At 46.7% G+C, this 14,681-nt stretch overlaps 1 protein-coding gene across 2 annotated transcripts in view; it reads right to left on the bottom strand.

Annotated features, from left to right (window-relative positions):
• LOC309517933 (chloride channel protein ClC-Kb-like) overlaps positions 1-14,681 on the bottom strand; it is a 38,548-nt gene that overhangs the window by 18,241 nt on the left and 5,626 nt on the right. The window contains exons 4-10 of one of the 2 annotated variants that reach the window (XM_082197597.1): positions 12,046-12,185; positions 11,290-11,367; positions 8,497-8,575; positions 6,176-6,301; positions 4,179-4,263; positions 3,853-3,954; positions 950-1,034 (exon numbers count right to left, since the gene is read on the bottom strand). In XM_082197597.1, the coding sequence (XP_082053723.1) occupies positions 950-1,034; positions 3,853-3,954; positions 4,179-4,263; positions 6,176-6,301; positions 8,497-8,575; positions 11,290-11,367; positions 12,046-12,185 (695 nt within the window). The remainder of the gene's footprint in view (positions 1-949; positions 1,035-3,852; positions 3,955-4,178; positions 4,264-6,175; positions 6,302-8,496; positions 8,576-11,289; positions 11,368-12,045; positions 12,186-14,681) is intronic. The other variant, XM_082197598.1, reaches the window with a different exon arrangement.

The following is a 14,681-nucleotide window of genomic DNA, read 5'->3' on the forward strand; positions in this document are numbered from 1 at the left end:
CACTAATCTAGTCCCCCAACCCTCAATTGGTTATTACTATTGTGCTTTTAATTCAAGAACCTTTGAATGAGGGTGAAAGAGGAGAGCGCAAAATATGATCTGAAGCTCAACATAAAAAAAAGGAAGATCATGGCCACTGGTCCCATCACCTCCTGGCAAATAGAAGGGGAAGAAATGGAGGCAGTGAGAGATTTTACTTTCTTGGGCTCCATGATCACCGCAGATGGTGACAGCAGCCACGAGATTAAAAGACGCCTGCTTCTTGGGAGAAAGGCAATGGCAAACCTAGACAGCATCTTAAAAAGCAGAGACATCACCTTGCCAACAAAGGTCCATATAGTAAAAGCTCTGGTTTTCCCAGTAGTGATGTATGGAGGTGAGAGCTGGACCATAAAGAAGGCTGATGGCTGAAGAATGGATGCTTTTGAATTCTGGTGCTGGAGGAGACTCTTGAGAGTCCCATGAACTGCAAGAAGATCCAACCTCTCCATTCTGAAGGAAATCAGCCCTGAGTGCTCACTGGGAGGACAGATCCTGAAGCTGAGGCTCCAAGACTTTGGCCACCTCATGAGAAGAGAAGGCTCCCTGGAAAAGACCCTGATGTTGGGAAAGGTGGAGGGCGCAAGGAGAAGGGGAGGACGGAGGACGAGATGGTGGGACGGTGTTCTTGAAGCTACCAGCATGAGTTTGACCAAACTGCGGGAGGCAGTGGAAGACAGCAGTGCCTGGCGTGCTCTGGTCCAGGGGGTCACGAAGAGGCGGACACGACTAAATGACTCAACATCAACAACATTGTGCTTTTAATCTTGCATTTCAATCTTCCGAACTGCTTTGAGTTCCTTTTATTATAATTCTTAGATAACTCTAATAAAAATAATAAAATAAAACCAGACAGCTGAACAAAGAGGGGAGGGTACAATCCCTCTGTCCCAAGAGTTTGCACACTTACTTTTGAGCCAATATACTGCCCCGAACCATGGGGGAATGTGATACTCGATAGCAGCAGGGAGACGAACCCAGCGTACAAAATTTTGCTGCAGAGAGAAGAGACACTGTGTGGGTTGGTTTTGTTTAGATGTTGTCTTTGGGGGGGGGCAAGGGGGTCCACAGAGGAATAATAATAATAATAATAATAATAATAATAATAATAATTATTATTATTATTATTATTATTATTATTATTATTATTAATACTCCACTCATCTGGTGGTTGGGTTTCCCCAGCCACTCTGGGCAGCTTCCAACAAAATATTAAAAATATAATAAAACACCAGACATTAAAAGGGTGAAGGAGGCACCCCCAAATAACCCATTATCTCCAGATTCTCTGCTTTCGTTTTAAACATCTAGAATTTGTAGAGCATGGGATATGAGGGGAAATGTACATAGAACTGTAGACCTAGAAGGAACCACAAGACTCATCTAGTCTGACCCCATTGCAATGCAGGAATCTATTAACAGAGGCACTGTTCTTGGTTTTTTTTAATATTAAACTGTAGGTCCAGCATCCTGTTTTCACAGTGGCCAAACCCAGCAAGCAGGAGTTGAACACAAGAGCCACTGTGGTTTCAAATAACTGGTATTCACTGTCTCTTGTGGCAGAGAGTTCCGCAGACTACCACGTGCTGCTTGAAGGATTTTCTTTTACCAGCCCTGAATTTCCCAGAATCCAAATTCTGCCTGCTCCCCCTTTCAGTGTTTTATGCTGCCCACCCATCCCCCAGGAAATATATATATATGCAGATGGCTGTGATCCCTAGTGTGAACTCCCCTCTCCCCATCTCTGAGTGGTGAGAGACTCCAGGGGTCCCAATACAGACTCAGAGTTCCGTTTCCTTGGAATGAAGGTCTTTAAGATATTTGGTGGCGCTGTGGGTTAAACCACAGAGCCTAGGACTTGCCGATCAGAAGGTCGGCGGTTTGAATCCCCGTGACGGGGTGAGCTCCCATTGCTCGGCCCCTGCTCCTGCCAACCTAGCAGTTCGAAAGCACACCAGTGCAAGTAGATAAGTAGGTACCACTCCGGCAGGAAGGTAAACGGCGTTTCCGTGCGCTGCTCTGGTTTGCCAGAAGCGGCTTAGTCCTGCTGGCCACATGACCCGGAAGCTGTACGCCGGCTCCCTCGGCCAGTAAAGCGAGATGAGCGCTGCAACCCCAGAGTCGGCCACGACTGGACCTAATGGTCAGGGGTCCCTTTACCTTTACCTTAAGTACAGTTGACGCTCGGGTTGCAAATGTGATCCATGCGGGAGGCACATTCACAACCCGCGGCGTTCGCAGCCTGCAGCCCCGCGTCTGCGCACGTGCTGGTTGCGATTTGGTGGTTCTGCAACCGCCGAAACCTGGAAGTAACCCTTTCCGGGTTTTGCGGCGTCCGTAACCCGAAAAAACGCAACCTGAAGATTCTGTAACGGGAGGTACGACTGTATCTTGCAGAAAGAAAACCTGGTTTGATCGGTTTAGCAGCTTCTTCTAATAGATGCTAAATCTCACTGCATACAGAACCACAGGCCTGGAAGGGACCCACCGATACCATCCAAACTGACCCCTTTCCAGAACATTTAACTGTATATTACGCCAGTTTCCCTGACCCCACTGTCTGGATCTCCGCTCGGCCAAGCTGATAAAGTTCATCTTTCGGAATCACCCTCCCGACGAATAATTAACGACCTGAGCCTTTGATGAGGCTCCAAGCCACGTTCCGCCATTCAACAGAGTTTCCAGCAGCATGCAGAAGGATGAGATACAGTGGTACCTCGGTTAAGTACTTAATTTATTTCGGAGGTCTGTACTTAAGCTGAAACCGTTCTTAACCTGAAGCACCACTTTAGCTAATGGGGCCTCCTGCTGTTGCCACGCCGCCAGAGCACGATTTCTGTTCTCACCCTGAAGCAAAGTTCTTAACCTGAAGCACTATTTCGGGGCTAGCGGAGTCTGTAACCTGAAGCGTATGTAACCTGAAGTGTATGTAACCCAAGGTACCACTGTAGTATGAGCTACATGGCTAAAGAATTTTATTATCTCCTATGCAGACAGCAAAGAAAAATAGAAGAAGAAGAAGAGTTTGGATTTGATATCCCGCCTTTCACTCCCTTTAAGGAGTCTCAAAGTGGCTAACACTCTCCTTTCCCTTCCTGCCCCACAACAAACACACTGTGAGGTGAGTGGGGCTGAGAGACTTCAGAGAAGTGTGACTGGCCCAAGGTCACCCAGCAGCTGCAGGTGGAGGAGCGGAGAAGCGAACCCGGTTCCCCAGATTACGAGTCCACCGCTCTTAACCACTACATCACACTGGCTCTCAGAAATACTTCCTCTCTCTATGAAAGCAGAGAGTAACTGAACAAGAAAGGAACAATGGAACAGGAAACCAGTAACGTCACATCCGTCTCTCGTCTCCCATGAGACTTCCAACACTATGGAATGTGTCTGGAATGTAAACAGAGTCCTGTGACTCCAAGCAGCTGCACAGTGGCAAAACAGAAACTAACATCCTCCCCCTTTCTGTGAACACCACTGGGCAGCGTGTCAGTGCAATCTCGGTGCAAACCCAGTTTCTGTACATAGGTACAGTGTTGATCCTTCGGAACAACCTTGGAAACGAACACCCACTTCCTCAGCCGTGCTTCTTCTGACCCCACAAAACTCCACCCCCTGGTTGCCGAAAAGTGTAATACTGGGGGAGCCCTTTTCCTATGTCCTATAGGGGAGGAATGAAGTTTTCTCCCCACTCCTTGAGCTCCGAACCGTTCTGCGCAGCGCAAGGCTTTCCTCTTCTCTGACTTCGCCCACCCACCCCTCTCCGCCCCAAACAGCAAACAAGGATTCGGGGCGAGGGTGTGGGGAGAGCCTTACTTGTTCGCCATAAAACGTTTGATTCTCAGCCGGTTCTGGAGAAGGTCGAGAATGTTCCGGTGGCAGAAGAGGAAGAGGCAGGAGATGCCGCCACAGAGGACTCTGGGGGAGGGAAGCAGAAACACAAGGGACCCAGGTGTCCGGGGTGGGGGGAAGCAGAGGCAAAACCTAGCGACGTCCACTCAATTTCCTTTTTTAAATATAACCTTTGTTATGCAACAATTTACCTTAGACAATACACACCATACGCAACAGAAACACACCACAAACACCATTTAGTATCGTTATACTTTTACTATGTACATTCTCGATATTCTGGTACTCACCCCAAGATGGCATAGGAGAGAAGTTCCGGGAGGTCGTAGGGGAACTCAACGCGCCAACTGGTCTGGAACAGAATGGCCACGGTTTCTGGAGGGTATCGGGTTGGGGAGAGAAGAGGGTGGACAGCCAGTGGTTAAAATGGGCCTCGGTTTCCCACCCAACAGCCCCTGCCAGCACCTCTAACCCAGTTGTGGACAGGTGAGGAAATTCAAGAAGCAAGAGCCAAGCAGCTCCAACCAAAAGCGGGGCCTTGTCGGTGGTGGCTCCAGAGTGGTGGCTCCCCCAACTGCCTGTGCTCTCATGGCAGAGACCAATGAAAACACTCTTCCCTTGGCAGACTTTCGGGATTAAGCCGGGAATGGCGCATTCACTGGCATCCTACATGGGGAGGCAGCAAGCTCTGCGAATCTTTGCAGGAAGTCTCACTGGCTAATATTATTATTATTATTATTATTCTGCGTTTTTCCCATACTGAATCTCCTTTGCCACCTCCTCATATGTAAACTTCTGGATTGCTTCATACATGTCTACACCTCAACGTTTCTTTATATCTTCTTTTTGGCGATCACTTGTAGCTGAGTAAGATTGTCTTCCATGAACACGGTCTTAACAGCGAGTCCGTAAGTGACTGTGGAGGCCAATTCTAGACCCACACGTCCTTCCACAGTGGGGAAGAATCAGCGGGAGTTGATCACGGCGTGGATTTGCCAAGCGTGCCTTCCTCTTAGCACGCTTCTCCCTTGTGTCCTGAGTTCGAGTGTCTTCAAAGCCCACAACACCTTTGGCAAAGGCTGTTCTCCAACTGGAGCGCTCGCAGGCCAGTGTTTCCCAGTTGTCAGTGTTTATACTCCATTTTTAAAGATTTGCCTTGAGACAGTCTTTAAACCTCCTTTGTTGACCACCAGCATTACACTTTCTATTTTTAAGTTCAGAATAAAGTAGTTGCTTTGGAAGACGATCATCGGGCATCGCACAACATGACCAGTCCAACGAAGTGGATGTTGAAGAATCACTGCTTTGACACTGGTGATCTTTGCTTCTTCCAGTACACTGATATTAGTTCGCCTCTCTTCCCAAGTGATGTGTAAAATTTTTCCAGAGACACCTCTGATGTCTTGATAGTTTCCGCAATCCGTTCTATCACCTTTTAAAAAAGAGATTGATAATTTTGGCACCCCTAAATTCTGCTGGGATCTCCCCTCTCTCCCAGATTTTTCCGATGAGCTTGTGAAGTTCAATTCTGCCCACTTTGAAGACTTGTTAGGCTGTGTCTAAAACTTGCCATTTAGGTTTTCAAACCTTTTTTGTAAACTTAGTATTAGAAACTGTACCTTTGAATCCTTTATTACTGCGCTTTGCTTCACCTAGGTTGAGCTAGGATTATAACACTTCAGAATTTTTGGGAGTTTTTACCCCCTTTTTTGAATTTTGGTCATTTAAGGTTTATGATTTTCCTATTTCCTTCTGAGGAAACTGAATAGTTCAGTGAAACGAGGTTTGTAGCCGGCGTCCCGTTAAGGCTTTGTACAATTCTAGGTTTTCCTCATTTTTCGCCTTAAACATTTTGATTTTTATTATTTGGTTTATTTTTATAAGATAATATATCTAGTCGATTACTTCTCATTTCAGGGATTTTCACAGTATTTAATTTTTTGTGTGTAATTTCTTGGTTCCTTGACTGTCTTTTTTCTACCACTTTGAAGACTTTGGCAGGTATCCCATCAGGTCCGCTGGCTTTGTTGTTTTTCGTTTGGTTAGTAGCTGTACACACATCTTCCAGATTTGCAGTATTAATAATAATAATAATAATAATAATAATAATAATAATAATAATAATAATATGTTATTGCCTTGGGAGGTCACTCTTAATGCAGTGATTTGATTTCACTCCATTGGCAACAACATACAGCTGTTAAAGGCACATTACCCCATCAGGAACACGCCCCCCCCAAAATTGACTCTCCCTCCTTTCGCCTCCCGCCATGTCTTCCACATTTACCTCTTGTGTTGTTGAGCACAGCTAGCAAGCGGAAAGTGAGGGCCGCGCAGGTCGCAGCGAAGAATCCCCGCCAGTAATCGCGGACGGCAAAGTGGGTGCCCGTGGCCTCCACCCCAAACAGCACTCCTGCGGGGAGAGAGAGCTATTGTGAAAAGGGGGGGTGGGATGCGGGGCCGGATTTAGGCATAGCTGTCAACCGTCCCTTATTTGGCGGGAAACTCCCTTATCCCAGCGCCGCGTCCCGCTGCTGTCCCTTATGGATGATGTCCCTTAAATTTTCCGGGTTTCAAAGGAAGCAGCTCCTCTCCCTCCCTCCCTGCCGGCCAGGGAGGAGGGAGGCTCCAGCTGTGTTGCTTGGCTGCGTTGCTCACCCAATAAGGAGTCTGGGAACGACTGGGGGGTGGAGCTTGCATGCCTTGTGCCAATCAAATCGGCTGCGTTGCCTGGGGACTCGCCTTTGCTCAGCGCTTCCCAGCAGAGAGGGGACGGTGGTTTTCCTTGCTGCATCCCCTTTGCCGGGTTGCTGCGCTGTGGGAACCACCGCTTGAGGCTTCCTTTGGCTGCTGGTTGACTAAAAGCCCTTATTTTGGCTGCTGATCCCTTATTTTCGAGGCTGCTGGTCCCTTATTTTCAAATCTGTAAGTTGACAGCTATGGATTTAGGTGTGCTGGTCCCAGGGGGAGATTACCATGGGGTGAGGTCCAGGACCTGGGTCGCAGGTCTGTAGACTGTCCTCCACGGGCGAGGCAGGGTCCGAAGCGAGGAGCCGGGCAAGGACGGGAACTCTGGAGGAACAGGTCTGGGTGCTGGCTGAAACAGCTCTTCAATGACGTTGCTCCCGCAACCTGGGACCGGGCTGACTGGCCTTTATCTTCTCTGAGGCCAGGGGCGGTCCTGGCCCCCAGGAGACCCGCCTCTCCTGGCCTTAAGGCGAGCACTCCTCCTGGGAGAAACCAGTTCCCTCCGCCTCTCTGCCCTGAGCCTCTGCAGCTCAGGAGAGGCTGGAGGGTTACTGGACCCAGGGGGAGGCTCACCTTCCCCTGACAGGGCTGGGAGAGGCGTACCTGTAGGCAATGTGTCCTAAATCCCCTCCGGAGCCAGAGTAGATTCACCTGGTGCCTGCTCCTGAGGATCTGGCACAGGTGCACGCACTTCAGAGTCAAGGCCCTGCCCCAGCTCAGCTGGCCCTGGAGGTGGGGACTCCTGTGCAGGCTGGAGTTCCTCCGGTTCAGCCTCAGAATCGGATTCCCAGGCCATCACATTAGGTTCGATGAGGCCCTGAGCTACTGAAGGTAATGGGGCCCTTTCTATGTCCAGCTGTCCTTTGTCAACAACAATTTGTCACTGTTTTTTGGGTTGAATATATGCTATATGGTAATTTATGGACCTCATAGGTATCTCAAGCCATTTGCCCATGTTGCCACGCAAGTAGTCCATGCAGAATGTAGGCACCCTATACAGTGGTACCTCGGGTTACATGCGCTTCAGGTTAGACACTCCGCTAACCCAGAAATAGTGCTTCAGGTTAAGAACTTTGCTTCAGGATGAGAACAGAAATCGTGCGGCGGCAGCAGGAGGCCCCATTAGCTAAAGTGGTGCTTCAGGTTAAGAACAGCTTCAGGTTAAGTACGGACCTCCAGAACGAATTAAGTACTTAACCCGAGGTACTGCTATATATAGAAAGGAGCAAACCAGGGATATTTTAAGGAGCAGGTGAGCAGGCGAAGAGTCGGACATGACTAAACAACAACAACATATGCTATATGGTAATTTATGGACCTCATAGGTATCTGAAGCCATTTGCCCATGTTGCCACGCAACCAGTCCATTAATATACAAGACGTAACTGGCTGTACTTTTGAATAAATAAGGTATACTATTCATTGCATCAAACTGTAGATTTCAGCGGAAATCTATTTATTGTGTTCGTCCATATAATCTTGCTTTGTAACAGTCGCTGCTTACTGCAATCACTACTATGCTATAAGATCTACTATCCTGTAATATTACATATGGTATGTACAGTTGTTTATGGTTTTTTATATTAATTTTGCTGTAAAAATGTGTGAGATTACGATATTGTATTTATTTGCATTACCTAGATCCTATTCTACTGATGGAGTCTAGGAATAGACACTTATACAGGTCACGGACCGTATGCATGAACTGATTAGAGAACGAACAGATCCACTGGGTCTTCGTTGAGCTTTATGAGACTTCCATTGAAATCTACAATTTGATACAGTGAATAGTATACCTTATTTATTCAAAAGTACAGCCGGTTACGTCTTGGGTGTTTATTGAGTAATGCCCTTAGTTACCTCCCACGGGAGCCACGAAACAGCAAGCGACTCCTGCAGCCGTCCCAGCCACCAGCAGCTCATATTTGCGCCCCGGGTTCTGCAGAGAAGCAACGGAGGATGTGAGGTGCCGTGCAAACCACGATTTAGATCACGATTTAAATCACTAGTTAGTAAGACCTGATTTAAATCTCTCTTTTTTCCTACAAAATAAAAAATTCCTTCCAGTAGCACCTTAAAGACCAACTAAGTTAGTTCTTGGTATGAGCTTTCGTGTGCATGCACACTTCTTCAGATACACTGAAACAGAAGTTGCCAGATCCTTCTATATAGTGAGAAGGTGGAGAGGGGTATTACTCAGAAGGGTGGTGGGAATGGGAGATTGCCAGATAGCTGAGATGAGCCTGTTGACGACTCTTAACGACTGTAATAGGTCTTACAGGAAAAGGCAAGGGGTGAGAAGGTGAGAAATGGCTTAGTCATGTATAATGGGATAAGAATCCAATGTCTTTGTTCAGACCAGGTCTCTCCATGGTTTTAAGTTTGGTAATGAGTTGCAATTCAGCAGCTTCTCTTTCCAGTCTATTTCTGAAATTCCTTTGTAGTAAAACAGCTACTTTGAGATCTTGTATAGAATGTCCTGGGAGATTGAAGTGTTCTCCTACTGGTTTCTCTGTTTTGTGATTCTTGATGTCAGATTTATGTCCGTTTATTCTTTGGCGTAAGGTTTGGCCTGTTTGTCCAATATAGAGAGCTGAAGGACACTGTTGGCACCCTCCCCACCTTCTCACTATATAGAAGGATCTGGCAACTTCTGTTTCAGTGTATCTGAAGAAGTGTGCATGCACACGAAAGCTCATACCAAGAACTAACTTAGTTGGTCTTTAAGGTGCTACTGGAAGGAATTTTTTATTTTGACTATGGCAGACCAACATGGCTACCTATCTGTAACTTTTTTCCTACAGAAAGACTCGTTCTAATAATAATAATAATAATAATAATAATAATAATAATAATAATAGATTTTTATTTATACCCCGCCCTTCCCAGTTCAAAAACCGGGCTCAGGGCAGCTAACAACAAATTTAAATCACTTTAAAGCACTTAATTATAAAATTATTGCTGGTATAATCTTAGTATTTACAACCAGATGAAGGTTTCATTTTAGGAATAGTAAATTCTCAGAGTAGTTTTTACAGTTATATACAAAAATTTACTTAGTATTTGGTTATACTGTTTGGAAATACATAGACAGATAACGATGAAATTATTGTGAAGTTAACTGTTTCTATTTGGACAACGTTTCTGCTGTACTTTATCGGAAGGAGAAAAATAATCATTTTCTTTATAACAATTTAAACAACTTATTTAACTGAAGCAATAACGTTATAGCATATGTATCCGTGTTTGTTAACTGATGTGATTAAACATTTTTTTTTTTTTAAACATTCACAAACTTTTTATTGATAAGAATCAGCTAAATAGTTTGAGGATCTATGCAACATGCCGAAAACTGCATTCTCAGAGAAATCAAAGACTGGAAGAGAGGGAAGCCAGGGTGGGGGGTGGGGTGGGGTTGTGTGGGAGGGTGGGGGGGAGGGAGGGAGGGAAAATGGGGGGGAATAAGGATGATATGTTTCTGGATAATATGTTTTGTTTTAATTTTGAATAAAAAAATAAAAAAATAAAATAAAGCAGAGACTTGGTGGCCATCTTTCCTGGAGGCTTTAGCTGAGATTCCTGGATTTTCGGGGGTTGGACTAGATGACCCATAGGTCCCTTCCAACCATACAATGCTATAGAATCTCATAGAATCCTAGAGTTGGAAGAGACCACAAGGGCCATCGAGTCCAACAGCCTGCCAAGCAGGAAACACCATCAGAGCACTCCTGACATATGGTTGTCAAGCCTCTGCTTAAAGACCTCCAAAAGAGGAGACTCCACCACACTCCTTGGCAGCAAATTCCACTGTCGAACAGCTCTTACTGTCAGGAAGTTCTTCCTCATGTTTAGGTGGAATCTTCTTATTTCCTTTCCTTATTTCCTATTCCAAATCTTGGGGTTCCTTTCCACTCTGCCAAATCCCGACCAATTCCTCCTGGGCTATCCCTCCTGGCAACCTCCTACCTATCGTCACAATCTCAGGAAAAGGGGCCCTACTGGACGCCCGCGCCGTATTGTGTTGTTCCATCAAGGGAAGTAATAGTACCACTGTATTCTGCTCTGGTCAGACCTCACCTGGAGTACTGTGTCCAGTTCTGGGCACCACAGTTCAAGAAGGACACTGACCAACTGGAACGTGTCCAGAGGAGGGCAACCAAAATGGTCAAAGGCCTGGAAACGATGCCTTATGAGGAACGGCTAAGGGAGCTGGGCATGTTTAGCCTGGAGAAGAGGAGGTTAAGGGGTGATAGGATAGCCATGTTCAAAGATATAAAAGGATGTCACATAGAGGAGGGAGAAAGGTTGTTTTCTGCTGCTCCAGAGAAGCGGACACGGAGCAATGGATCCAGACTACAAGAAAGAAGATTCCACCTAAACATTAGGAAGAACTTCCTGACAGTAAGAGCTGTTCGACAGTGGAATTTGCTGCCAAGGAGTGTGGTGGAGTCTCCTACTTTGGAGGTCTTTAAGCAGAGGCTTGACAACCATATGTCAGGAGTGCTCTGATGGTGTTTCCTGCTTGGCAGGGGGTTGGACTTGATGGCCCTTGTGGTCTCTTCCAACTCTATGATTCTATGATTCTATGTGTGCATTATCAGCGCATTATCCCCTTTTGTCTGCTTTGGGATGGGGCGGCTCAGTGGCACTTACCTCAGCAGAACCTGCAAATCTGACCATGACTTTGCCCAGCATGGAAGCCAGAATGGAGGCCATGTGGACAAAAGGGCCCTGTGAGAAGAGGAAGGTCAAGGTTATGGGGTCAATGGGGGGCAGGAAGACGTGTGGCAACAGCGCAGCAGCAACCTCGTCATGTTTTAATGCTCAAATTATCTCTCTCGCGACCTCAGGCCCCGGGAAAGCAAGACGCAACACTGACGTATCTTAAAATTGATGAAATACCGTATTTTTCGCCCTATAGGACGCACTGGCCCATAGGACGCACCTCCTTTTTTGGGGGGGGGGAATGAATATATATATTTTTTATCCCACTATCTCATTGGATAGTAAAATCCATGTTAAATGGGTGTTTTCGGGGTTGTTTTTAAAAGTCTGGAACGGATTAATCCGTTTTGCATTGCTTTCTATGGGAAAGCGCGCCTTGGTTTTGGAACGCTTTGCTTTTGGAACGGATTAAGTTTGAGAACCAAGGTGCCACTGTATACAGATCCCAATCCATATGTGGCATTAAAAAATTAGACCAAATGTTTGTTTGTTTGTTTGTTTAAAGGGTTAGGCTCTAGTCCTCATGAGGCCCAATTTTTAAAGGCTCTTGTATATGTGCAGTACTGGGTGGAAAATAGCACACAGCACCAGACATATCCAGCAACCTCCCTAAGACTTCCTCCTCTGTCATGCACACAATTCCCACCCTCCTGAACCAGAGGCACCCGCGCCATTCGAACTCACCACTTTCCCGAGAAAGATGGTGCTCCCAGCCGCTAAGGTGCAAAGCACCCCCACCAACTTGGCCACCAGCGTCCGAAAGGTGAAGAATTCACGCAGCACGACCCCACGGAGAGCCACCTTCAGCTCAGGGATCCCAGAGCCTGTGGGGAAAGAGTCCAGAAAACGCCAATCAGAACCACGAAATCATAGAACGGGAAGGGACCTGAGAGTCATCCAGTCCAACCCCCTGCAACGCAAGAATATGATCAATAATAATATTATAATTATTATTTTTTATTTATACCCCGCCCATCTGGCTGGGTTTCCACTCTGGGCGGCTTCCAACAAAACATTAAAATACAATAATTCATCAGATATTAAAAGCGTCCCTAAACAGAGCTGCCTTCAGATGACTTCTAAAAGTCTGGTAGTTTTTTATTGACAGCTGATGGGAGGGCGTTCCACAGGGTGGGCACCACCACTGAGAAGGCCCTCTGCCTGGCTCCCTGTATCATAGAATCATAGAATCCAAGAGTTGGAAGAGACCCCAAGGGCCATGGAGTCCAACCCCCTGCCAAGCAGGAAACACCATCAGAGCACTCCTGACATATGGTTGTCAAGCCTCTGCTTAAAGACCTCCAAGGTAGGAGACTCCACCACACTCCTTGGCAGCAAATTCCACTGTCAAACAGCTCTTACTGTCAGGAAGTTCTTCCTAATGTTCAGGTGGAATCTTCTTTCATGTAGTTTGGATCCATTGCTCCGTGTCCGCTTCTCTGGAGCAGCAGAAAACAACCTTTCTCCCTCCTCTATGTGGCATCCTTTTATATATTGGAACATGGCTATCATAGCACCCCTTAACCTCCTCTTCTCCAGGCTAAACATGCCCAGCTGTAACCTCACTTCTCGCAGGGAGGGAACCGCCAGAAGGCCCTCGGAGCTGGACCTCAGTGTCTGGGCTGAAAGATGGGGGTGGAGATGCTCCTTCAGGTTGTTGCAGGAATTTATGCATAGGTTGGGGGGGGGGGTTGCCCCTGCAGCAGATATCATGCACCTGCAGCCCACTACCAAAATCAGCACAATCGCTTTTGTGACTTTTGTGATTTGTCCCCACAAAACAGTTTCTTCCTATCTATTCAAAGGGCCTTTGCTGCACGATACTAAATGTAAGAATTCACTGATCAATGGATCTATGTACTGGCTCACTGGGAAAACTTCATATAGAAATTCATATAGACATGTGAGCTCAGCTCCTCAGCAGCCCCTCTGCCTGAGTGATAATCCCTGACATCCTGATACCTGAGTGCCAGACAGGTGGCCATTCCAGAAATAACAAACCCAGATGAAGACAAAAGGGTGGGATTAATGGGGCTGGGAAACAGGGAAATGTACGGTAAATATCTCTTTTGTTACACTTGATGGGTGTTTGGTGGAGGGCAAGGAGAACCATGGGGCAGGGTCCAGGATGCTCAGATTATGGCCACCAGACCTCCCCTTTCATGATGTATGAGTGATGTATCAGTGATGTAATTTGGGGGATGTAACATGGGGATTAAAGGTAAAGGGACCCCTGACCATTAGGTCCAGTCGTGGCCGACTCTGGGGTTGCGGCGCTCATCTCGCTTTACTGGCCGAGGGAGCCGGCGTACAGCTTCCGGGTCATGTGGCCAGCAGGACGAAGCCGCTTCTGGCGAACCAGAGCAGCACACGGAAACGCCGTTTACCTTTCCGCCGGAGCGATACCTATTTATCTACTTGCACTTTGACGTGCTTTCAAACTTCTAGGTGGGCAGGAGCAGGGACGGAGCAACGGGAGCTCACCCCGTCATTGCGGGGATTCGAACCACCGACCTTCCGATCGGCAAGTCCTAGGCTCTGTGGTTTAACCCACAGCGCTACCCGCGTCCCACCAACATGGGGATTAGCAGCTAATAAAAGTTTGGGTTCCCTTTTGTTCGGGGTTTCCATCTTGTACCACCTTGTGGCAGCTGGGAGTCCTGTGGCGACAGTCTTCAATCAAGACCAAGCCTACTGGCTGCTGTTTTGCTCTGGGATTCCTGGCTGGTGTCCTTGTTTTTTGTCCAAGGGAGCCCTCAGATTTCTCCGTTAACAATGTATACTGGGCTGAGGCTGTTTAAGGCTTTCAAGGTCAGCACCAACACTACAATTCCATGATAAGTTTGAAGAAAATGTTCCATTTAACATTTGTTTTAAAAAAACCCCGAGGCATTTTGTTGGGGATTGTTGGAAAAGATCTGCCAAAAAAGTTGAAAAACATCTTCATGTATGCGCCAACGGCCGCAAGAGTTCTGGTAGCACAAGGATGGAAGACTGAAGAAACCCCAACTAAAGAATCATGGCCAGAAAAATTGATGGACTATGCAGAACTGGCAAAACTGACATATAAGCTACGGGACAAGGATAACTGTGATTTTAAGGATGAATGGGAACCCTTTACAAAGCATTTGAAGACGCAACAAAGCGAACTGGACTCCTTGGCAGGTTTTGAATAAACATTCACAAACTTTTTACTGATAATAATCAGCTAAATAGTTTGAGGATCTATACAACTTTGTATAGGACGTGGGTGGCACTGTGGGTTAAACCACAGAGTCTAGGACTTGCCGATCATAAGGTCGGCGGTTCGAATCCCCGCG

Source organism: Podarcis vaucheri, assembly GCF_965113315.1.
Source record: "Podarcis vaucheri genome assembly, chromosome: 13".
In the NCBI taxonomy this organism is placed as follows: Eukaryota; Metazoa; Chordata; class Lepidosauria; order Squamata; family Lacertidae; genus Podarcis; species Podarcis vaucheri.